The sequence below is a fragment of the Rhodamnia argentea genome, chromosome 3, assembly GCF_020921035.1.
Source record: "Rhodamnia argentea isolate NSW1041297 chromosome 3, ASM2092103v1, whole genome shotgun sequence".
NCBI lineage: Eukaryota > Viridiplantae > Streptophyta > Magnoliopsida > Myrtales > Myrtaceae > Rhodamnia > Rhodamnia argentea.
In genome coordinates, this window is record NC_063152.1 from 10,513,245 (window position 1) to 10,538,241 (window position 24,997).

The 24,997-nt window shown below is 40.3% G+C and overlaps 2 protein-coding genes across 2 annotated transcripts; both read right to left on the reverse strand.

The window, feature by feature from the left end:
- Positions 1 to 3,938: 3,938 nt before the first annotated feature.
- Positions 3,939 to 6,018, reverse strand: LOC125314084 (cytosolic sulfotransferase 12-like). Its single transcript, XM_048275538.1, has 2 exons — positions 5,931 to 6,018; positions 3,939 to 5,325 (listed from the first exon to the last, which is right to left on the reverse strand). The coding sequence occupies exons 1-2, from the start codon at positions 6,016 to 6,018 to the stop codon at positions 4,277 to 4,279; spliced, it is 1,137 nt and encodes a 378-aa protein (XP_048131495.1). The 3' UTR covers positions 3,939 to 4,276.
- A 10,602-nt stretch (positions 6,019 to 16,620) lies between these two features.
- On the reverse strand, positions 16,621 to 18,096 carry LOC125314197 (cytosolic sulfotransferase 12-like). Its single transcript, XM_048275734.1, has one exon. It carries the CDS (start codon positions 18,068 to 18,070, stop codon positions 16,913 to 16,915), a length of 1,158 nt encoding a protein of 385 aa, XP_048131691.1. The 5' UTR covers positions 18,071 to 18,096; the 3' UTR covers positions 16,621 to 16,912.
- Positions 18,097 to 24,997: the final 6,901 nt, after the last annotated feature.

A 24,997-nucleotide genomic window follows, 5' to 3' on the forward strand; every position in this document is an offset into this window, starting at 1 on the left:
CGGTACGAAGTCGAAAAGGTTGCGTTTCGGGAAAAGAGATCAAAAGGAAAGCGTAATCATCATTTGTACAGTTGGAGATCACCAAACTAGAGGAAGATATTTTAAAAGAGGTAAATCTTTGATTTACATCTTTTAAGGGGGCATATGTTGACACTTAAAATAATCCAAGAGAGACTCGTGACAAGCACGTGAGGAAGCGATAATCAGCTACGGGAAGAAACACTGAAGCAAGGAACGTTTCAATCAGAAAGGTGCCACGTGTCGGGATAAATTCTGGCGCCACTTCCTTTTAGAACAAGAAAAGCGCGCGGAGGGAGGCCACAATCAAAGCGGTTGGCGGTAATCCCCACGAGGTAAAAGAAAAGGCGCGAAGACTAGGAAACCGTCATCCACGTGGCTTATGGAAAAAAGCAAAGCGTGGGGCCAAAGGAAGAAACCGCTCGGCGGTTACTAAAGAGCTTGCCTATAAATACCTCGCAATAGCAAAGATACGGGGACACACAACAAATCCAAAACACCTGCATTATCAAACTAGCTCTTAGCTCTTAACCTTTAGCCTTTAGCCTAGCCTAGCTGTAGCTTTGAGATTCCCGTCGTCGATTCAATTCCGGCGAGTATCATATCCAGAGTTAGGTGTCGTCGATTAGATTCCGGCGTCTACTCGTTAGGTTCATCACCGTCGATTAAATTCCGGTGTTGCACCCTTCACCCATCCCGTCCAATACCGTCGATTCAATTCCGGTATTGTGTCCTATAATTCCCCGTCCAGTCTTGTCGATTGAATTCCAGCATTGTGTCATACGTTATTCCCCGATCCTGTCGATTCAATTCCGGGGTCACGTCGAAGTCTGTCAACGTACTGTCACTATTGCGCATTGGGCCGTCGAAGTTGTCGAAAGCCCGTTTGTAACGCGCCCTTTTGTGTAAATCTATTGCATTTGACACTCTCTGTCCAAAATCGACCCGGAACTCCTTTTCGGAAAACGAACGGATTAAGTTCGATAAAAGATTCTCGCGCAAGCAACCTTCTTTGGGCCATAGTCAATTTGGGCCTAGAACCCATAACCAGCAAAGCCTTGTCGAAGGATTTTAACGCGCAAGAGGGCTCATCCGTCGTTCTTTGGTGGTATTTATAATATTTGAGGAGATAAGGGCTCTTCGTTGATTATGATTTTAGCGCACCAATAGCTGCCATGTTTGCCACCTTTCACGAACCCTTTTGATAAGGTCTTCAAGCAGTTATTTAGCTTTAAATAACCGTCCATACTCTAGTCTTAACTTGACTTGTTTACTCGGGCCGGTTGTGTTCACGTTCTCCAATTCTCTGGACTTTTAAGCCAAAATCCCAATAACTATTGATAGGGGTATCAGCTAATCTTCTTTCATTTGTGCGACTTATGTTCACGTCCTCCATACTTTATGAACTTTTGGGCCATATTTTTAGAGACTTACTCCATCTTTATCTCTCTAAAATTGCTCTCTCAACAAGAAATTCAAAGAGAGATTTTCGTCTTCTTTTGCGCTTCTTGAAAAGTTCTTGAATCTTTGGCAGGATTATCTTTCACTGGCACCCATGTTAATAGCTCCACACTTGCTTTATCTGTCCTTGATGTGCTTCACAATGCGGCATTATCCTTGCTACTTGGACAAGTCATGTTTCTTCTTGATGATATCAACAGCTTGCTTATCGCTTTGTATCAATCGACACCTACAGACAGCTTCACGCGCTTTGCACATGGTTTCTTCATGCTCTGTTGAAATGTTTGCCCTTCACATGTTCATCACGCGTGTCAATTTCTCACGTGTTTTGCATGTGTGTCGATTTCTCACATGTGTAGCACGTGTTTTGTTGGGCGGATAATTTTGAGTGCCAACAACTATTTATATGAATATCCAATACCCTCCTTATGATAATTCAAGTTAACATAATTAGCCGATGTGACTGTCAATTCATTCAGCTTAAACAATTATCTTTAATCAGGAAAAAAAAAAGTTATACATGAATTGTTCGAGTAAAAACATTTATCTTTAATCAGGAACAGAAAATTCAAAGTGGGATATTGTCATTGAAAAAAAAAAAACAGAGGCCAGTCTCTTTTCTTCCTTCTCTCACTTTCAACGATGCTCTCAGTACTTTGGTTCTGGGTTGCTGGTCCCCCAAAAGCTGTGTAAGGACAAGAAGAATAAGGAGGTAAGTCGTGGGAAAATGGCTTTGCATTCCCCCAAAATAAAACCAAAACGCACTAATCCTTTGGGAATGTAAGTTACATAGTCGCCCGAATAAGCCTTAACCCATCAAACCCTCTTCGTGCAAGCAAGCTTGTCAACCATTTATCCCTCTCTCCTTCCAGAATCCTCAGATCCGAAGTGCCTAAGCAAGGCAGATTCTACACGGGTACACTTAGGTGGATAAAAAGAAATCTGAAGTGCCCACGTGTAACTCTCTTTATCTACCGGTCAAATTTAAGATGTTGGAAGTCACTTCATTAGATTTCGTTATCTTGGACTAATGAAAAAATAATGTTAAATATTTTCATATGGTCATGGGATTAGATTAAATATATACCATTAACTTGGGGATTACATTGAATAAATTAAAAGACTAGGAATGACATTATACATTAGGCCAAAGTTCAAGGATCATTTGTATTGTTTACCTTTAGGGAAAAAAAAAAAACTCATCAATGTAAGAATAATGTGATCCACATGATATTTTTTATTGATGGTTTAATAGTTAATTAAATGCCAAAAATCAATTGATTATGAAAATGTGCAACTAATATGCTTTGATGGAAGACACCACTTGAAAAGGCACCTATTGATGGATATAAAAGAGTCTGGTTATCTGTCCACCCGAATAACGACGTATAGTTGTATCTCAATAACCTAAAAAAAAGGGTTAAAGACAAAAATCAGAATTCTTCATTGTCTCCCGTTATGCTGCAAGAATCATCCTTGAAGTTATCTCTTTGGATCAAGATACATTTTCATCATTCTTATCATGAAAATTGGCCGAGGATTCGTTGAGGTTGAATTTCTGCATGATTTGCGATCTCATGATTTTTCTATTATATGCCTTATGCGTCTGTGCATGTGGGAAGGTTTGATGAATTCTCGTCAGTTTTTGATGAATTTTTGGTGTTTTCTAAATAAATTGAAAATTAGGAAATTTCTGGCCAAGAAAAAAAAAACACCGATTTCGGCCATATTCCAGCGAACCACCCCCCACCTTCGGACCTAAAGGGTCGCACCCCCAGGGCAACAAAAATCCTAAGTCAATTCGGCATTAAGATGATCGCCATAAGTGAATTGAGTGATGGAAGTCGCGATGGTTAGGGTTTGCGTTCAAGTGAATTTTACTCGATTCTGGCCAATTTTTTGGTTGTTTTTGTGATTTTTTTTTTTGGGTCTTGTATAGCATTTGATTATCTAGTGTTATTTTATTGTTTGCAAAAGTAAAATATTTTTCCAACATTTGTTTGAGTTTCTGATTGACCTGTTATAGGTTAGCGGCAACCTCAGAATGAATTGATTTGTATGTTTAATTGATTAAATTGACACCATAAAGTTGCGATTGATATAAATTTGAGAGAGTCTGCACTAAGTGTTTGCTTAGCAATCCATGGGCTTTGTCTTGGTGGTTTACCTTTGAGAAGGTGGTGATAAATCAATCAATTTTAGGTTGGGCCATCTTCAACACCCTTAATAATTGTATGGGTGCTTTCTTCTTTATCTTTAACTTTTGGAAATCGATGAGTTGACTCCATCGTTACTCTTCGAAGAGTGATGGCTCCACCGACAGATTTTGTGTGTGCAATGTGCTGGGGAACGCGTGGTCCTTCTTGCACCCTTACAAGTTTTTAAGGGTGTTGTTATGCTATGGCCGAATTCGTACTCCTTTTCCTCCAAGGCACAAACATCCTTCGTCTACAGCAACACAATCAGTCCGACCACATACGAATATGAACTAGAAAGTTTATTAAACTGCAACGCATATAGAAGGCCATATGCCCCGAAGCTTCACACAGCAAGAAAATAAAATATAAAAAGAAAAAGGAATCGAGAAGAATAACAGAAGGTAAAAATCCATAAGCTCCCAGCGAGAAGGAAGACAGCTCTTAATGAAGACTAGAATCACAACCTTGAAGTTGAAGCATCTCTCTATGGAGACGAAGCCCCACCATTGACAGTGCCGCTGAAGACGTTCCATCCTACAGCATGAGAGATACAGAGCTTCGTCAATGGCCTGCTGATGCTTTTTCTGTTTAGCAGAACTTCAAAGCTTCAAGTCAGAGCCATGCAACTTCTCTTCCGTGACGCCGTCAATCCTCTCCCCCATCTCCGCGCTCATGTAGTTCGCCCAATCTCCGACCTCGCCTCTCCTGAAGAACCAGTTGTTCTGTCCGCCGTTCGAGAGCTTCCCGCTCTTGTTCACCTCCAACGCGCTCAAATTTTCGAAGCTACACATCCTCAGTATTCCCTCCGCCATCCCGTCTCTCAATTCTTCTTCGCCAAACGGACACCCCAAGAAATCGGCCAACCTCCTCACTTGAACATGCGGGTCCACTTTCATCTGCTCGTACGTCATGAACAGCACCTTCTCCGGCATCTCCAAGCTCGCCTTGTGATAACCTAGCACATGGTCCCAGTAAGGCCCACAAGGGCTCACCCCTCGACAGAACTTGTCGAGGCACTCCTGGATTGGAATCTGGCCTTTCTCTTCCGGCCTCAGCTTGTTGACGAAGTGCCACAGCGAGACGAAGGTGTCCTTGGGGTTCCTGCACAGGTAAACCAGCTTGCAGTTGGAGTCCCTCACCGACTGTGGAAGCAAGGAATAAGGCATGTGGGTTGCGAGTAGCCTCGTGGGCGCTAAAGCAGCGAGGTTGGGATTTTCTTCCTCAAGATAGAGCTTGAACTCCAAGGAGGGCACGAGGTCGTGAGGGTTTTGGGTCAGGAGAGGGTGGGATCGTTGCGAGCTGGAGCCGGAGTACTTGGCACGGTTCACAAGAGCGAAGAGGATGGCCGCTAGCCAGGTGGTGCCGGATTTCGGGCTGGTGACGAGGAGGACGTCGGAGGGGTGAGCTTGGAAGTGGTTTTGGCAAGTGAGGACGGCCTTCAAGATCCAGGAGGGGAACCAGAAGCCCTGGTACGAGCGGAGAGAGGTGAGGAACCAGCCTTCTTCTGAAGGAAGAGAGGAGAGGAAGTCCTGGAACGCTTGCGGCATGCCTTCCTCTCGCAAGTGCTTTAAATAGAGTGGAGAAGGAGGAGAAGGAAGAGGAGGAGGTTGGGAGGCTTGCATGGCGGCGGCGGCGGCGGAGGCGGCGGCTGCGGAGGTGGAGAATTGGAGTGAAGAGTCAGTTGATACTTAGTGGGACGATGACCTTAACTAGAGGCTTCTTGCATGGGAAATGTGACGTCCTGAAATTTCGATGTTCGTAAAAAAATTGGACTTGATAAATTTTTTATTCATGAATTCCAACTTGGTGAATAAATCTGAATTTTTTGAAGATTTAAGAGAAGGTATTGAATATTCTTGAAACGTCCGTTAGAGTAGCTTACGGTCCGATAGTTTAGTCACCACGTAATAGTGTCGAAGTCCTTTGCGCCTGAACCTAGTCACGACCGAATCCTAGTTGCTAGATTATTAATTTTGTCCTCAGTATTTAATATCGATATATTAATTTATCCTAATTAGCCAAATAATCAAAATGCCATAAGATATTTTCGCTAGAAGACAAATTTAAAAAGGTGTGATTTGACCAAGGTGAACCCTAACCCAAGTCAAATCACCCCCTCAACGACACTTTCTCTCTCTTTCTTATCTCTTCTTCTTTTTCTTTTTCTTTTTCTTTGTCCCCCCCCCCCTCCTTCTCTCTCTCTCTCTCTTTCTCTCTCTTCTTCTTTGACTGGTTGACCGCGAGGGACAATACCTGCTCCATCTTCTTCTTCATCCTCTGTTCTTCTTCTTTCTCTATTTGGAAGTGTCGCGCCCTCACCCGACCACTTCAGCCACTGCATCACTACTTCGGTCGCCACCACTCAGCCACTCGCAATCGTCGCCGCTTGCCGCTGCACGGCCTGGTCGTCGCGTCGTCAGCCCCGCCGGCCGAGGCCGGGCCCTCACGACCCGTCGGCCGTCCGAGATCCTCCGCCGTCGACCACCTTGGACCCGTGAGCGCTAGCCAGCCGAGACCCACGGCCCTCCTCCGCCCGAACCACAACCGCCACCTGCACCACCACGTCCGGTCTGTCTCCGTCGAGCTCCCCACCCCGACCCAACTTGTCGCGTGCTGCCGCGCCACCCGGCCTCCGACCCGAAGCCCGAGCCTCGTCGACCTCGCCTTCTACTCACCCGACTCCCCAGCCGCCACCCGAGACCCACCAGATCTGGGTGTTCTGGCCGCCGGAATCGCAGCTCCGCCGTCGTCCCGAGAGCGTGCCGTCAAAATTTCCGTTCGGTGAACAGTATCGTGAATAGTATCCGTGAACAGTACCGGTGAATAGTGTCCTGTGAACCATGCTCGTGAATAGTATCGTGAACAATGCTCATGAACAGTACCTGACCCGTGAACAGTACCGGCTCGATCTAAAAGTCTATTGCCCGACTCGTTTTCGACCGCCTGTTTTTGTGTGAGCTAGCCCCTTGGGCGGGGATGTCACGGCCCGATCCTTGGGCACGCGACAACCCTATCAAATCGTCTCAGGTTAAAAAGAATGATGTCCCAAGTGCGTCATCGACCCCTTTAATTTTTAATCTTCAATTAACCATGCGGAACGTGCAACTTCCAAAAATCAAATCGAACAACAAGTATAGTTATAGGGACAGTTATATCAATCAAATCACGACGGTTCAACAAATACCACATTCTAATTAATTATCTTTGTTAACCCAAGAAAATGAAATATCTACAAGCCCATTCTTCGGGTCACTTTCTACGACTCTCAAGGCTACCAGATTGAGGTTCGCGTTACTCCCCAAATTACTCCAATAAAATCTATGTCCACTACTAGTCCTCCATAGTTAAGGGCTTGAAAATGGTTAGTGACAGCAAGGTGAGATAAAAATCTCGGTAAGTCAATGCCTAAGCCCAAACTTATAATCTTGCACCTTGACTTACCCTTCGCCACGTGCTTGGCTTTGCCGGCCTTCACACCAAACCACTAGTAATACTTGCTCTAAATTCGATATATCCTTGTGCTTTCTAGATTGATACTATAGCTACTTGTGATGGGTTTCGACATGATTTTCTTCTTAACACAAGCAAGACCACTATAGTCAATATCGCGATAAACTATGTAGCCTTACTATGCTTCCAATATCCACTCTGATCACTAATTTCCCTTAATCGCAACATATCGCAATATTAATCTTATTTTGGGTCATTATCAAACTCGAGGACCGACAATTTGTGCGGTGAGCTCTGCTACTTCCTTCCCTCATAACTTGCCCTTACGAATCTTTCCTATTTGTTTCTACCACTCACTGTTCTATAGTTCTCAAATCATAAACACTTCCCCATGATATCGTTGGATCGCTGGTCAACTAGCTCATAGGGACCTCAAATCATTTCAAGACTATCCTAGTCACACCGCAGAGGACTCTCTCTAAGACTACATTAGGGGCTCAAGCCAACCTTCATTAATACCACAAGGCGCAGAAGTATCACTTCACTGCGGCATCTCAATCCCCTCACAATCTTTTATCGGTCGCTCAAAATACAATATTATGCATTAACGAAAATATTTTCACTTTGAAAACCAACTTCAATACCATGAACACGTGCAGTGCATGATCCTTCTCGCTACTCTTCACACACCACTCATGTCCACTTCAATCTTTATCATTTCGAACTTTCCAACTCCACGGGCGACCATTATATCTCGGAGATCCATTTCCTAAGATCAAGCCATAACCTAATGTCCGATTGCGATCCAGACGATTCTCATATGCATTCAATCACATTGGCCTTTAGTCCAAATGTTCGTTATTCACTGCCTTGCGATCCTTTTCTCATTGATCAGAGCCGTCAATAAAAATTTAATAACTTAAACCTTCAAAGTGGCACACAAATTCAGACCTATAATCCACGATTATCAATCACCACAATTCCAAACAGACTTACCACCAAATCCAGCAATTTAAATTTAAATCCTCACCTTCCGAACTTATCGTCCCATCTACTGTCGACCACTATACTACATCCTCAAGTTAGTCATTGACAATTCAAAAGTACAATCATACAATCCAACTGCCTCATCGTCCAAGCATTTCTTGTTCACTTCCCAAACCTCACATCATCAATTAGTTGGGGCCCTTCCACCATCATCGATATCTAAAACAACCGGAAGTCAACATAATTTCAAACCTATAACCCACCAAAATCAATATGCAAACTTTACATCTAAGGTCATCAATATATCATTTCCATTGTGACTTATCATTCACAAGTAAATCATTAAATCTCAAGCACATTCACCAGTTCAACTCTATGCATAACATTTCCTGTTCTCATTCACTTCTTTGCGAATCTCCATCTTGCCACTATTCATGGTTATCAATAAAAGTTAATAACTAAAACCATTAGAATACCACACCAATTCAAACTTATATAATCCATAAATATCGGTCGTCTCTTCACAACTCATATTCATGAGTCCGGCCAAACGGTACGTTTCCTTTTTTTTTTTTTTTTCATTTCGACTCATCGTTCTTCTTAGGTAATTGCATCGGGGGCTTGGCTATTGCAAAGAATCTTTCCACAAAACGTCTATAATAGTATGCCGATGCTAAGAAACTTTGAACTTTTGTCACTATCGGCGGCCTTGGCCCTTTCATGACCGCCACGATCTTGGCTGGATTCACTAAAATTCCTTCGTCGGCAGTCACTAAATGCCGTCTTTGGTATATCTTCTTTCCTAATCCTCAAACGATGGTATCCCGTCCGTAGGTCAATCTTAGAAAATACTGACGCTCCATGCGGCTGTTCGAACAAGTCGTCAATCCTCGACGGTGAGTACTTGTTCTTAATTGTCACTTGGTTCAAGCGCTTGTAGTCTATACACAACCTCATAGACCCATTCTTTTTCTTAACGAATAACACTGGTGCTCCCTATGGCGACACACTTGGGCGGATAAATTTTTTCTCCAATAGTTCCTGCATTTGCACCTTAAGTTCCGACAACGCTATCCTATACGATACCTTAAAGATTGGCTCCGTTCTAGGGGCCAATTCTACTACAAACTCTATTCCTCTTTTTGGCGGTAACCCTAGCAACTCTTGAGGAAAGACATCCGGAACTCACAAACTACCGCGATGTCCACCATCTTCGGTTCCTCAACCGACACATCCACTACGGTTGCCAAGTACCCTTGATATCCACTCTCCAATAGGCGAGTCGCCATCCTTCGATGAAGCTAAAAGACTTAAGGTTCCTCCTCGATTACTATCAAATTTAAACTGACCCCATCTAACGGGTTAAACCACATCGCCTTATGACAACATTCATCTTAGCTCTAGGACAATTCATCTTAATGATAACATCAAAGTACGATCAAATCTATTCTCTCCTCGAGACCACTTACAATCAATTTACACACAGAGCATCCTATAGTAGACACTATCCTATTTTTTTTTTAGTGGCGTCGAATTTCTAAAGGCCGTTCTCAACGATTCCTAACTCAATCTAACTAGTTTAACAAACTACACTCTTAGCAAACACCATATGGGGTCCTGCTCACCCCAAAGTAACACTAACGAGGGCTCGGGCATACAGCCTTAAAACTTAAATAACAAATACATGCACGAGATTTTCAATCTTACTAACTATCCCAAATCCCAATGCTCTTTATCACTCCAAACCATGACCGGATGGATCCGGGTGACCTTGCTTTAATACCACCTTAGGCGGGAATGCTACGCTCCGATCTCCGGGCATGCGACAACTCTACCAAATCGCCTTTGGTAAAAAAGAATGACGTCCCGGGTATGTCATCGACCCCTTTAATTTTTAATCTTCAATTAAGCATGCGGAACGTTAACTCCCAAAAATCAAATCGAACATCGGGGATAGTTAAAGAGACAGTTATATCAATCAAATCATGACAGTTCAGCAAATACCACTTATAATTAATTATCTTTGTTAACCCAAGGAAGTGAAATATCTACAAACCCATTCTTCGGGTCACTTTCTACAGCTCTCAAGGCTACCGGATCGAGATTCACGTTACTTCCCAAACTACTCCAATAAGATCTACGTCCACTTCTAGTCCTCCACGGCTAAGGGCCCGAAAATGGTTAGCGACAGTAGGGTGAGATAAAAATCTCGGTGAGTCAACGCCTAAACCTGGCTAGGGCGTTGATTCACTCGGACGTCCTAACATATAGTCACATCATCACAGAGCAAATATTTCAACCACATGCAAGCTTACCCTCCAGGCTACACATAATGCGATGCGGACTCGATTCAACAGTCAAACCAACCAAATCAATTCAATCTGTTGGCAAAGCATCACAACACTTGTATGCACAGGACACCACACGTAGTCCATTTATTATCAACAACGACCCGTAGGTTCAGCACACTAGTCGGTTGGTGCTCTCCTGGTAGGACCGGGCATCGTCCCTTACTTCCTACGACGGCTTCTGATAGTCCATGTAACTCCGCTCGACCAACCGGAAGACAATCACATGGACTATCAAAAGCGGTCGCCATAAGTAAGGAACGATGTATGGTCCTACCAGGAGAGCACCAACCGACTAGTGTGCTGGCTACGGGTCGTTGTTCATAATAAATGGACTACGTGTGGTGTCCTGTGCATACAAGTATTGTGATGCTTTGCCAATGGGTTGAATTGGTTTGGCTGGTTTGACTATTGAGTCGAGTTTGCATCGCATTATGTGTGCCTTGAGGGTAAGCGTGCATGTGATTGAAATATCTGCTCTTTGTTGACGTAACTATTTGTTAGGACGTCTAAGCGAATCAATGCTCTAGCGGGACTTAGGCGTTGACACACCGAGATTTATTTCTCACCCCGTCGTTGTTAACCATTTTTAGGTAGTGGGGGAGCTCGTGGACGTTAAGGCAAAGGTCGTTGTAGGATTTTTCGGAGTAGATGAGGGTTTAACCTTACTCGACCATATTTCTTTTTGAGGTCCTAGTGAGCAGCCCCTAAGCATGGGGTTGTATGTGTTTAGTGTAACTCAGTAGGGTTAAAATTCATTTGCTCTTGCTTTATGATTGAAATCGTATTTTGTGAATTGTAGTGTTTTTCCTACTATTTTATTCCACTGATCTTGTTTGTTTGGGAGAGTTGCACGTTCCGCATGCGCCGTAATTTTGTTGGTCGATAGTGTACCCGGGATGCTATCATTAGTGATCCGAGGCGAGTTTGGTAGGGATGTGGCGAGCCCGAGGATCGGGGCGTGACAAGAAAGATTGTTGCTGGAATTGGTTGATAAGCTGTTCGGAATTATCGTGGCTAACAAATAAGAATTTGGCATTTTCTTGATCTGATACAAGTGGAGGCTTTTATCTAGGTCGGTTGATGCAAATATGTGGAGGAGGAAAAACCTTTCTCATCTTGGGGGAAGAAACATATTTGAGATAGTCCATTTATTTGATTGAAGATAAATGATTTTGAACATATATATCTTAAAATAATCACTTATATCATTTCAAAAATAAATGAATGAAGAACATTTTCATCGTTCATGAAAAGTTTTAGATATAAATTGCTACCGACAAAAAAAAATGCTTTCCATTGACAAATTTGGTTCAAGCAATCGTTTTTTTAAAATGATTTTCAAATTATCGGTCTTCCGTGAAACAAATGGTGTCTAAGTACGGTGAAGGTCCTAAATGTTTAACTTTTGTCAAATTGAAACAAACACATTTTAAAATTATGCAAAGAAGTCATTTAACTCATAAGTGGTCCGACGTGGTTTATTTTGTTGTGGAAAAGTGTCTATCACTGTATGTGTTATGACTCTACTAGTTAATTAAACGCTTAGGACTTAATTGACCAACCGGCGAAACATTTAGAACTTTTGGCGTATTTAGCCTTATGATTTGGTGTGAAGTTCGACACTATTTTTAACCTAATTTTTATTTGACTTCATGGTAGTCATGTAAAGGCTTTAATTTTTCTCTCATCAACTTTTTAGTTGGTGGGTTACCTAGATAGACATCACGGAAATCTAAATTTAATAAAAAATAAATATTGGTGATGTCCATTTAAGCAAAACCAACAATTAAAAGTCTAGTTGGAAAAGCCAAAAGAGAAAAAAGAAAATAAACCATTACAGAAGGCCCAAAAGGTTAGAGAAAGAGAAATTAATTTTTGGAAAATCAGGGCATGCATGACAACAATTCCATTTCTCCATTTTTCTATTTTTCTATTTGGAGGAACAGTTGGAAGAGAAATTCGTTTTGATAACGCAATTTCATTTTTCTATTTTCAGGATAAATGTTTACCCTAGAAATAAGTTCCGAACATAAATAAGAAGTAGAAATTTTCTACTTTTTCATTTTTAGAATAGAAATAGAAATAAGAATTATTCTCATTACTCGCTTCCTCGATCTCGCGTGTAGTCTCCCTCTCTCTCACGTCCCTAATGTTGGTCGCCGTTCGCCGGCTGCTGGTCGCTGGTCCCCGGCTCCCGTTGGTCCTTTTCCGTTTGCCATTCACTGTCCACGGGTCTTCGGTTGCCCTCCATCGGTCACCAGCCGAGGCCCATCGGCTGTTAAGATTCGACACACAATCACAACGAAATAAAGCATTAAAGAAAAATCGAGACACAAGATTTTATCCCAGTTCATCCTTAAATTAGGGTTATGTCGAGCAAAGGATTCCATTATAATTAGCTTATCGCATCTCTCATTGCATCCCTCAATTATAAGAGGAAAAAAGTATATATAGCAGTAGTTGTTTATGGGCCCAAACTCAAAGTACCAATGAAAAAATATGAGCTCAAACTATAAAAGTTCTCTAGTGACCGGTGGACGTTGCTTCGTTAAGACACTTACTGGGGAGGCTCCCTCGGACCCTACTGCTCACCGGGGAGCGAGGATCCATGCTTTCCCCTTGACGGAGAGTATGAACCACGCCCTAATAGTGGCTAGCAACCATAGAGATTTTATGTTGTTATCAAATGAATTTTTGTTTCGGGAACAAAAAATTTGTTTTGTTATCAAACGCATATCTTTGCTCAAAAACTCATATAGAGAACGGAAATAGAATGGACAAAAATAAAGTCCGAAAAGAGAATAGTTGTTATTCGCACCCCGAGAGTGTGATGATGCGATGACTTAGAACCCGCATGGCAACGATTTTGATTCAAAAAGTGATTCTAATTATAATTGATTTTTTTCGATCTTGTTTCTTGGATGAGTTTTAGAAAATAAGAACGTATTTGGTAATTGTACGAAATTTTTATTCTAAGTTGAGGGAAATTGAGAAGAGAACTAAAAAGGAAAAGTGAGAGATGTGGGACTTTTTACTATTTTGTGTTTCTGAAAAGTGATTCTTTTTTTCAAAACCAACTTTTTTTTTGTTCCTGTTTTTGCTCTAAAATTGTTTCTGGGAACAAAATGTCGCAACCTAAAAATTCAGAAAATTTCCAGGCTAATGGATTATCAAGTTAATTATTTAACCAACCTAACTCGGACTCTCCCAAGTCCATACCAAATCGCAACTTGAGGTTCAATTGATTAACATGCAATATATTTTAATTTTGGAGCCGCCACTAATCATTTATGGTAGATTGATTAGAAACCTAAATAAAATAGCGGGAGAACTATTTTATTCCTACGAACCGGAGATTAAGAGTTCGGGGACTTGATTACGTCAGATTACTCTAACGCCATTTCGGTACCATTTTATTTCATGAAAAATCATTAGAGAAGGCAACATTAATTGATTTTAACCTAAGTCACTAACAAAGGTTATCATGCGGGTGCACAATCAATTAATGAACATCCATAAGTCAATATAATCAAAGGAGCATGCGCCACACAAGATAGTTCTTTTTTTTTAATTTTCGATTTTTATATGAATGTATGAGAGACTATACTATATGCAATGGCATGGATTAAATGCAAGACTAAACTAGATTACATGCAAACTAAAGGAATGCACAAGTAGGACCATGATTAAATTAACTACGTGACACGTGTATTAATTAAAACGAAGACATGCAATTCTAATATGCAATTTAAGTTAAAATGCAACCTAGTATGACATGGCAAAGATGACGTGGCAAGGATGACATGGCATGGATGACATGGCAAGAAAGAATGATTTTTTTATATTTTCGGATGAATTAATTTCCTAAAATAGAACTATGTCAAAACAATTTTTATCTTGTATATTTTAGAGTTTACATTGACCTAAACCCTAATATATTGAAGATATATTATTTTAAACATAAGATTCTATTTAAACATGCAATTTCTATTCTAGTATGCAATCTAACCTAAATAAAAAATTAGATATGCAATATTTACATGATGTTATTTTTTAAAAGATGCAATTTTCAGATATGCAAAGTGAACGAATGCCAATTTTTAGAATTTTTGAGATTACATCATGCGACGGGTATATTCTAAAAAAAAATGACAATCAAGTAATTCAAATCAAATAAGGAAAGTGAATATGTCAATCAATGTCAAACAAGAAAGTGGATATATCAATCAAGTTTTGGAATATTTTGCGAATATTTGAGTCAATCTTTAATTCGTAATCCTACGATTAACGATTGAACCCAAATCCTTGCCTAATCGAGTATTCCATCAATAATCCTAAAGACGGACGTTCTCGATCATATGACAAGTTGTGAATTAGGAAAGGAAATTTTCCTAATCAACCTGTATTTTGAAAAGATATCCACTTTGATGCAATATTCAAGATATGCAAGTATGACTTGATATGCAAGATATAGTAAGATATGCAAAAATCACAAAATAGGCAAGTGAATATCTAATTTCAAGATTATAATTTTACCTTATCTGAAGATTGTGTTTCCTAATTCGAAGCTTAGACCGATTAGTGAACCAAGCTCAATGATGGGTGGCCGGCGATTGGGAGAACTCACGCGCGGCTAGGGACGTAAGGTATGTGGGGATTGCTTCATCACTATGTGGAGGATCTCCTGATGTGCACCCAAGTTCACTTTTGCTTTTATGTGATCTTCTTTTGAGTGTGGACTTGCACGTGGAATGATTTGCTTTCTTGGTTTGAACCTGCACAAAAAAATAAGATCAGAGTTTGTGAGGAGGTCTCAGCTCGTCAGGGTCGCACGTGTCCGAGCATATGTCTTGGATTGGGTTTGCGATGGCCTTCGGTGCAAAGCTCGTTGAGGCCAAGCTTTTGATGACATGCGAAGTTGAACACCAGCAGACCAGTAAGAAGGCTGAGAGATGCACCGTGGACCGTCAAACCCAAGTAAAAGCTTTTTTTAGACCACCAACAGTTGACACGCGGTGGTGAATTCCTTGACGAAGGACTTGGTGAGCACCCACAGAAGAGCTCTTTCTCCTATTTCTTTTCGATTCTCTCTCTCTCTCTCAATGTATTTGCCCTTCTATCCTTCAAATAACGTGGAAGACCCCCCTCCCCTCTTACTAGAACCTTGTATTTATAGAGAGAATTGGCCTAGCTTGATGGGCAAGAATGCAATATTCGCATATCCTTGTGTATACCAAATTTAAGCTTGATTTGACTCACATGCTCGAAACTCGATTCGAGCTCCATCGAGCATTAATATTTATATTCGAGTTTGATTCAACTAGGGATCGAGATACCGATACAATTAATTTACAAAAGAATTCGAACTTGACCTTGGAAAGTTCAAATGATATTATGATTGTATTATGTGATTTCCAAGATAAATACATCTATCTTTAACTTGATTTTCTTTGAAAACAGAAGCTTGATCAGGCGCGCAATGGTGAGCTCGACTAGACAAAATTCAAGGGACCAAAGCATTTCTTGGAAACAAGGGAATTTGTGCTCAGCAAAATTCAAGACCGCAAGTGAATGGGGAAAATTATCAAAACAAATCCTAAAATTATTACAATTGTGTCAATTCAGTCTCAATTTTTTTTTGTCAATTGATTTCTAAATCTTTAGTAATTATCCTAATTCAGTCTATTTAGCAGGTCGGCGCTGACGTGATAAAATTCTCATAATATTTAAATTATTTTCAATTTTTTCAAATTCATTATTTTTTAAAATAATTTTTTATTTTTCTTTGATTTTCGAGCCATTTAAATTTGATCCGATCCATTCCTTTGACGGTATTACTCCTGGCCATGCATGCACTAGCCAGACTGCATAGCCTCAATCCGAGTCGGTGAATAATTTCATGGGTGCTTTCTTCGACGCAGTCAACGCCACATGAACTCTCATTTGTGTGCTCCGGAACGCGTCCTTACAAGTGTTTCAAAGGTTGCTGTTCTGCCAGCCCGAATATTTATCTTTCATTTCTTTTCGGGGCTTGGAGGGCAAAACAAAATAGAGACATTCTCTTCTTCTTCTTCTTTTTCTGCAAGACACGAAACATCCTTCGTCTACAGCAACGCTATCAGTCCGACCACAAACGAATATGAACTGGAATGTTCATTAAACTACAACACATATAGAAGGCCATATGCCCCGAAGCTTCACACAGCAAAAACATAAAAGGGAAAAAGGAATTGAGAAGAATAACAGAAGGTTAAAATCCATAAGCTCCCAGCGAGAAGGAAGACAGCTCTTAAGGGAGACTAGAATCACAACCTTGAAGTTGAAGCATCTCTCTATGGAGACGAAGCCCCACCATTGACAGTGCCGCTGAGGACCTTCCATCCTACAGCATGAGAGATACAGAGTTTCGTCAATGGCCTGCTGATGCTTTTTCTGTTTAACCGAACTTCAAAGCTTCAAGCCAGAGCCATGCAACTTCTCTTCCATGACGCCGTCAATCCTCTCCCCCATCTCCGCGCTCATGTTGTTCACCCAATCTCCGACCTCGCCTCTCCTGAAGTACCAGTTGTTCTCTTCTCCGGTCGACAGCTTCCCGCTCTTGTTCACCTCCAACGCGCTCAAATTGTCGAAGCTACACATCCTCAGTATTCCCTCCACCGTCCCGTCTCTCAGTTCTTCTTCGCTGAATGGACACCCCAAGAAATCGGCCAACCTCCTCACTTGAACATGCGGGTCCCCTTTCATCTGCTCGTACTTCACGAACAGCACCTTGTCGGGCATCTCCGAGCTCGCCTTGTGGTAACCCAGCAAATGGTCCCAGTAAGGCCCGTAAGGGCTCAGCCCTCGACAGAACTTGTCGAGGCACTCCTGGATTGGAATCTGGCCCTTCTCTTCCGGCCTCAGCTTGTTGACGAAGTGCCACAGCGAGACGAAGGTGTCCTTGGGGTTCCTGCACAGGTAAACCAGCTTGCAGTTGGAGTCCCTCACCGACTGTGGAAGCGAGGAATAAGGCATGTGGGTGGCGAATAGCCTCGGGGGCGCTAAAGCAGCAAGGTTGGGATTTTCTTGCTCAAGATACACCTTGAACTCCAAGGAGGGCACGAGGTCGTGAGGGTTTTGGGTCAGGAGAGGGTGGGGTCGTTGTGAGCCGGAGTCGGAGTACTTGGCACGGTTCACAAGAGCGAAGAGGATGGCCTTTAGCCAGGTGGTGCCGGATTTCGGGCTGGTGACGAGGAGGATATCGGAGGGGTGAGCTTGGAAGTGGTTTTGGCAAGTGAGGACGCCATTCAAGAGCCAGGAGGAGAACCAGAAGCCCTGGTATGAGCGGAGAGAGGTGGTGATCCAGCCTTCTTCTGAAGGAAGAGAGGAGAGGAAGTCCTGGAACGCTTGCGGCATGTCTTCCTCTCGCGGGTACCTTAAATGGGGTGGAGAAGGAGGAGGTTGGAAGGCTTGCATGGCGGTAGCGGCGGTGGCAGCCGTGGTGGAGGTGGAGAATGGGAGGGAAGAGTTAGTTAGTTTATGTTTAGTGGGACAATGACCTTCAATGGAGGCTTCTTGGATGAGAAAGATCGTTGCTGGGATGAGGTCTGAAACTTGAAACAACATCTTATATGAAGACGGTGTGTTGGGTATGACATTAATCCCCTCATACCTGCTATTTTGTACGTACGTTAAAGGTTGTGTAATTACATTTTTCCCACAAATTTGAATTAAAAAATTTTAGTACTCCCGCCATTATAATGCTTTCCGATAACTCATTAACAACTAAACAAGCTCACTTGTAAAATTAAAGAAAAAATAGCCAATAATCTACTACCAAACAATACGTAAAAGTCATTATTTTGTTGGTAACTCACCGACAAGTGAACGGATCCACTTGTGAACCTTAAAAGCAATTGAAATCTAGGCATCGTTTGCTTCGTGGAAGATGAATGTTTTAGAAAATATTTTTCTAGAAACAATTCTAAATATATTTTTATCATCTACAAAGATGTTTAGATATAATTTGTTGCCAATGATAAAAATATTTCTTATGGACTAATTATTTTTAGAAAAGTATTTTCCAAATTATTTATTTTTTGGAAAACAATTGGAGCCCATAGTATGAAATTTGAAAAGTGGTAACACAATGGCCCATTTGTGAAACTAAAAGCAATCGATAATGTACAATGTGATTTAAAAGTATAAACCCATGATATTATCGGCAATAGCTTGACCAATAAACGAGCCTACGCACAGAATCCAAATTTTATGGATAATCAATGCTCTAACACCTTCCAATTGGAAATGTGTAAAATAATAGTTTTGCTGGTAAGTTACCGACAAAAAATGGACCCCCTCGTGAAATTGGAAATTTGTTCATAATATACTCGTAAATTTGAGGGTGCGTTTATTTCACGGAAAATGAGTGATTTGAAAAATATTTTCTTAAAAATAATCGCTTGTATCGCTCACAAAAATATATAAATATTTTTTTTGTCGCTTACGAAAATAGTTAGGCATAGGTTGGTATCGATGATGAAAACATTTTCTGTTGATTAATATTTCTAAACTAATTAAAACAATCATTTTCAAGTCGCACATTTTTCTCAAAACGAACGCACCCGGAAAGTCACAACGTCGGCTTTGATCCTTCTCAAATGGAGAGCAGCTCATAATCCACTGGAAACTTGAAAGAGGTCAGTATTTCAAATTACTAAGTAACGAAAAGGGTTGACTTGTGAAATTGAAGAACACTTGGTAGTCTATTATGGAATTCAAAAGTGAGAAAATCACAACTTGATGTTACTAACCGGCCAAACCTACTACTAAAACATAAAGTAGTTCTTATACTATGGCTGAATATGACATTGGTAAAATAAATACGGTACTTATCTAAAACCAAATAAGGATCAAGTTTTCAGTAAACAATTTTTCTTCCCGACACTATTCAACTCACGGAATTCTGCGACCTTTTTTTTTTTTGTGTGTGTGTGTAGTGTGTACCGAGCGATAGAATTCTTTGCCTCAATTTCAAATTATTATTTAACAAAATACATTCATTCTTAAAGAGTGATTGCAACTTACTTCTCGCAAGAAAATAACGCGATAATAGTCATGATCAATGATGCTATCTATTGATAATTGTTCGGAATTATTTGAGGCAACTTAAAAGAAGAATCTGTCATTTTCTTGATCTAATACAAGTGGAGGCTTTTATCTAGTTCACATCACATTAATTTAATTGATTCGCCATGAATCACGTTGCCGAAGTAATAGTAGATAATTCTTAAGTTAATGGTCGGAACCGTGGCTGATGCGGACATGCGGATGAGGAGAAACCTTTACGGATTAGGGGAAAGAAGCAGATTTGAAATTGTCAATCGTTGCACATTCTAAGGACAACGATTGCATGTTTTTTTTTTTAATTAGGACTCTGCTAGTTAATATTAAACACTTAGAACTCAACTGACGGATCGATGAAACATTTAGTACTTTCAACTATTTTTTAACCTTATTTCTATCCAACTCCATGGTAGTCATGTAAGGGCCCTATTTTTCTCTCATCAACTTTTTGATTGGTGGGTTACCTTGATAAACATCACAGAAATCTAAAATTTAATCCAAAAATAAATATAGGTGATGTCCATTTAAGCAAAAACCAACCATTAGAAATTTAGTTGGGAAAGGGGGAGGTGAGAAGTTCAATTCCCTACCATCTCGGGCGGGGTTGGGGGTGCGGATGTGTGTGTGAGGGAACGAGGTTTCCCAACCTAGACGTAGCGCACAATGCTTGTAATAGAATATGATAGGACAGAACCAAATTTTTAAAAAAAAATCCTAATTGAAAAAGTAAAGAAAAGAAAAAGATGAACCATTACAGGAGGCCTAAAAAGAAAGAGAAAGAAAAATTAATTTTTGGAAAAATGAGAGTGCGACGGATTCTTATATAACTTAAGTGACACAATAAAAGCTTTCTCTATTCTTTTATTAACTGATTTATGTATCGGATTCCATTCGCTCCATGATTGGGAACTAATGCTTTGCTATGTCTACAAAGATTTTTAATTTGCTCTACCCCACGATGAAGATAAGAATGAGGTCCTAATAAACAAACAAGAAAAATGCTTGAATGGGATCCTTTCCCCCCGTCTGTCGGGAATCTTGTTAGTGGGTTTGGCCGCCCACCGAATGGGATTTCTAAATTACGAAAAAACAATAATCAGCAAAAGTAGAAATGAGGGAATAAAAGAAGAAACTTATTACCATCATTAACGTAGAATATTGTCACATTAAGCGTAAAAAAAGAATGAACTAAGCATCTTGGATTACTAGTGTCAACAGCACCATCGCAACACATTTTTCATACTTGCAGTCTCGACCCTCCCCCAAATTTTCAGTGGAGATCGACGATGTGGCGGTGTGTCCCATAGGATGATTTGTGTTGATTGAACTATCACGCCGGCGATTTCCGACGAAGATTGATCGAAATGGCTACATTGGACCTGCATGCAAATGTTTAAGACTAAAATGGCATAATTAAAATGTTTAGGAATGAAAATACATACATACAATTAGTTTATGACTGATTGGATAATTTCTCTCGAGAACTTTTCTATACCCCCAATGTAAAAAGTACAAATTCACCGATATAATAAATAGTCAAGTAACACTTATCTTTGTGCAATTAAAGTCAAAAGAGCCCAATGAACTTTTACTTTTGTTTGGGTTTTGGGTGGGTGGGTTATTTTGGCGTGTGTAATTCAAGAGTCTCACTTTAATCATTTGATTATCTGCAGGCCGATAGAGCACTTATAAGCCACGCCGAAGTGCTTAAATGGTTAAACTGTCTTTACAAGTCAGTGACCCGAACCATGCTTAGCATTGATGTAAGTCAATCATCTCTAAATTGACTGGTCTTTACTATATTTGATAAGTAATGCGCGCTAAGACCTGTCTGCTTAATTTAGTGGCATGAGCGCACACCTGTTTACTTAGAAACCCACGAAATACATGAGAGTCTCGGAAACTTGATTAAGTCCGTGTCTTTACCAACGCAGGTGGTCGCGGTTTGCACGTGACTAGCGGGCGTTTAACGAGCGACTACCGGTTCCTGAATTGGAAATTTCCGGACCGCCTACCCAACTCCTGCTTATACCGCTCAACCAATTCCTCGGAAGGTCAAAGGAGTTCGCATTTTACCAAAGCAACAATCTACTTATCCCGATCAAACCCGTTCATGTTTCATGCGTTGTCCCACCAACCAAAAACATCGATTCGTCAATATACTTATCCCGATCAAACCGGTTCGTGTTTCATGCGTTGTCCCACCAACGAAAAACATCGGTTCGTCAATCACTCTTCAGGATTAACGCCGGCTAACTAAAAGATATTTTTGTTTATGTGGCGGTCGGTGAACTTCTTCTGCAGGATTAACGTCGGGCGCTACAGGACAAAAGGAGGCCCATACACTATTTATCATAATATTTGTTGTGGGGGTAAAAATGTCTTTTGGCTAGGGGAAAGAAAAGGAAGTGGCGTGAAACGAGGCGTCAGTCGACCTTTGTAAAAAAGGAGAAAGACAGTAAGGTGGGGCCCAGGGGAGAAAAAAAAAAGGAGAGGAAAGTAAATTATATAAAAAGGTGGGGTTTTATTCCTTTTAATTTTTTACATGCTGCAGTCGTACGAGCATAGTGCTGGAGACCAAGAGCCGCACAAGAAAAAAAAAGCCGAGAACTTGAAGAAAACAGTCGCACGAAAGAAAAGAGAAAAGAACATACCGACGTTCTGATTTTCGGCCGTAAGTGTGTGATTTGTTTGGACTTGAACTCGCCAATTTGTGCGCTGAGTTTATTATATCCAATTGAGTTATTTTATTTGTAAATATTTTGAATTTGGGTACACTCTTGTGATTGCAATTATGTCCGGAGTGGAAGCTGAAATTGAGAAGTTTAACGGGAGGAATAACTTGGGGTTGTGGAGTCTCAAGATAAAGGCGTTATTGACAACTCAAGGTTTAGCAGAAACATTTGAAAGCAAGGTTGAGTTGCTTGAAACAATGATAGATGCTAAAAGGATGTGGTAATGAGGAAAGCTAGAAATTTAATTATGTTGAATTTATCGGATGAAGTATTAATAGAGGTAGGCGAAGAGGAGGATACCGCAACATTGTGGACAAAACTTCGGGCTCTTTATGTAACGAAGGGTTTGAACAATCCCTTATATATGTTGAAGATATGTTTCAGTTCGGATATCTCGAAAGTACATCTATCGGAACCCACCTAGATGAATTTAATAAACTCATGATGGATTTGAAGAACGTCGGTAAGATATTTGATTATGAAGAGCAAGTCATGATGTTGTTAGCTTCTTTACCAGAGTCATAGGAGCACTTTACTAATTCACTGTTGTAGGGGTGTATTACGATTACCTCGAAAGAGGTAAAATCTGCCTTATTTTCTAAGGAGTGGTAGAAAAAGTTGCGAGATGACAGTCTAGCATAGGATATAGCGTGGTGACTAGTGATTTGAGGTAGGGAGCAACAACGGACGTCCAGATGCGGTAGAGGTAAAAGCGGGTATACATCACGCCATAGAAAATTCAAGGGACGTGTGAAGTGCTTTGAGTGTCACGAGAACACATCGGGAGAGATTGTCCTAAATTGATAAATAAATGTGATAAGCAAAAAGTCACAAGCAGTGTCGCGAATATTGTTGAGGAGAGCACTAGTGATGCAGAAGCTATCTTGTATGAGCACCGCCATAATCACTCCTATCTATAAGTACTAGAGACTCGATAAATATAACTTCTTTGCTAATAGCATGTGAATTTAATTATGGGCAGCACAATCTATAACGCCGCTCACCTTATGCATAGTCTAGGAACATGCACTTTCTATGCTCGAAACTCAATTCAAGCTCTAACAAGTATTAATATTTATATTCGAGTTCAACTCGACTACGGATCGAGATACCGAAATTTATTACACTTAATCTACAAAAGAAGTCGAACTTGACCTTGAAAAAGTTCAAATGATATTATGAGTGTATTATGTAATTTTCAAGATAAATTCATCTATCTTTAACTTAGTTTTCTTTGAAAACAGAAGCTTGATCAAGCTCGCAATGGTGAGCTCGACTCGGCAAAATTCAAGGGACCAAAGCATTTCTTGGAAACAAGGGAATTTATGTTGAGCAAAATTCAAAACCACTGGTGAATTGGGAGAATTACCAAAAAATTCCTAAATTTATTACAATTATGTCAATTCAGTCGTAATTCGTTTATTGCCCATGTGTTAAAAAAAAATCTAAAGTGCCAATGTGTAATTCTTATTTGTCCACCGTTCAAATTTAACAGATTGGAAAGTATGCCAATAGATTTCATTAACTGGAATTAATGGAGGAATGATACTGAATATTTTTATAGTTTAGGGGCCACATTATACAACTTAAAAGTCCATGAATGACATTGTACATTGAGTTAAAGTTCCGGGACCATTTCTATTGGTTTCCCTTTAGCACAAAAATTGTCCAGTGTATAAAGTATTGCACGGTAATGATATCTACTAGACTACATCAATCATATTTGTCACGACCTAAAAATTGATTTTTTCAGGTTAACGGATTATTAGGTTAATTAGATTAACTAACCTAATTCAGACTCTCACAAGTCCTACCGAATCGCAACTTAGGTTCAATTACATGCCAAGAATTTAAATTGGAGCCGCCACTAATCTTTTATGGTAGGTAGATTAGAAACCTAAATAAAGTATTAGGGAGAAAATACTTTATTTCATACGAACCAGAGATTAAATGGATTCGGGGACTTGGTTACATTAACTTTTCAATTAATGCCCTTTCGGTACCCGATTTTCATGAAAAATCCTTAGTTTGATGATTTGAATTAATTTTTTTGGGGTTTTCTTTTATTAAATGCAATGCTAATGCAACCTACCTATATGACATGTGAGATGTAATGACATGGCAAAAATACGTGACATGGCATAATGACGTGGCAAATATGCATGACAAGGAAAATATAATAATGCAAACTAAACTATAATGCTATGCAACGTGGATGGTATTTTTTTGGTATATTTTTGTGTATTTTCGGATTCATGAAAAAATAAAAGTAAAAACTACTCTAATGTGAAGTAACATCTAATTTAACTTAAGAAATTGATTTCTCAAAGCCCTAATTTTATTAGACATTATTTTCATGCAAAAAGTGAAGAGAAATGTGATTTAGCTTAAGAAAACGTGACATCTTTTTTTGGGATTTTTTAGGAATTTATTTAAACCATGAAAACAATGAAATTTGAACAAAAATAAACAATATTACCCATAAAACACCTTTAAATCCGAAATTCCGATTTTTATTCACAACATCCCCTAAGATTAGGGTTAGCAAGTGAATATATTATAGAATTACCGTCGTCCCTATATACATAGGGCAAACCTTGAAATTCTATTTAGGAATTAGCGATCCGCTCCTCGAGATTGAGGATTTGATATCTAATTCACACGTACGGGCACGATCGTACTTCGAGATCGA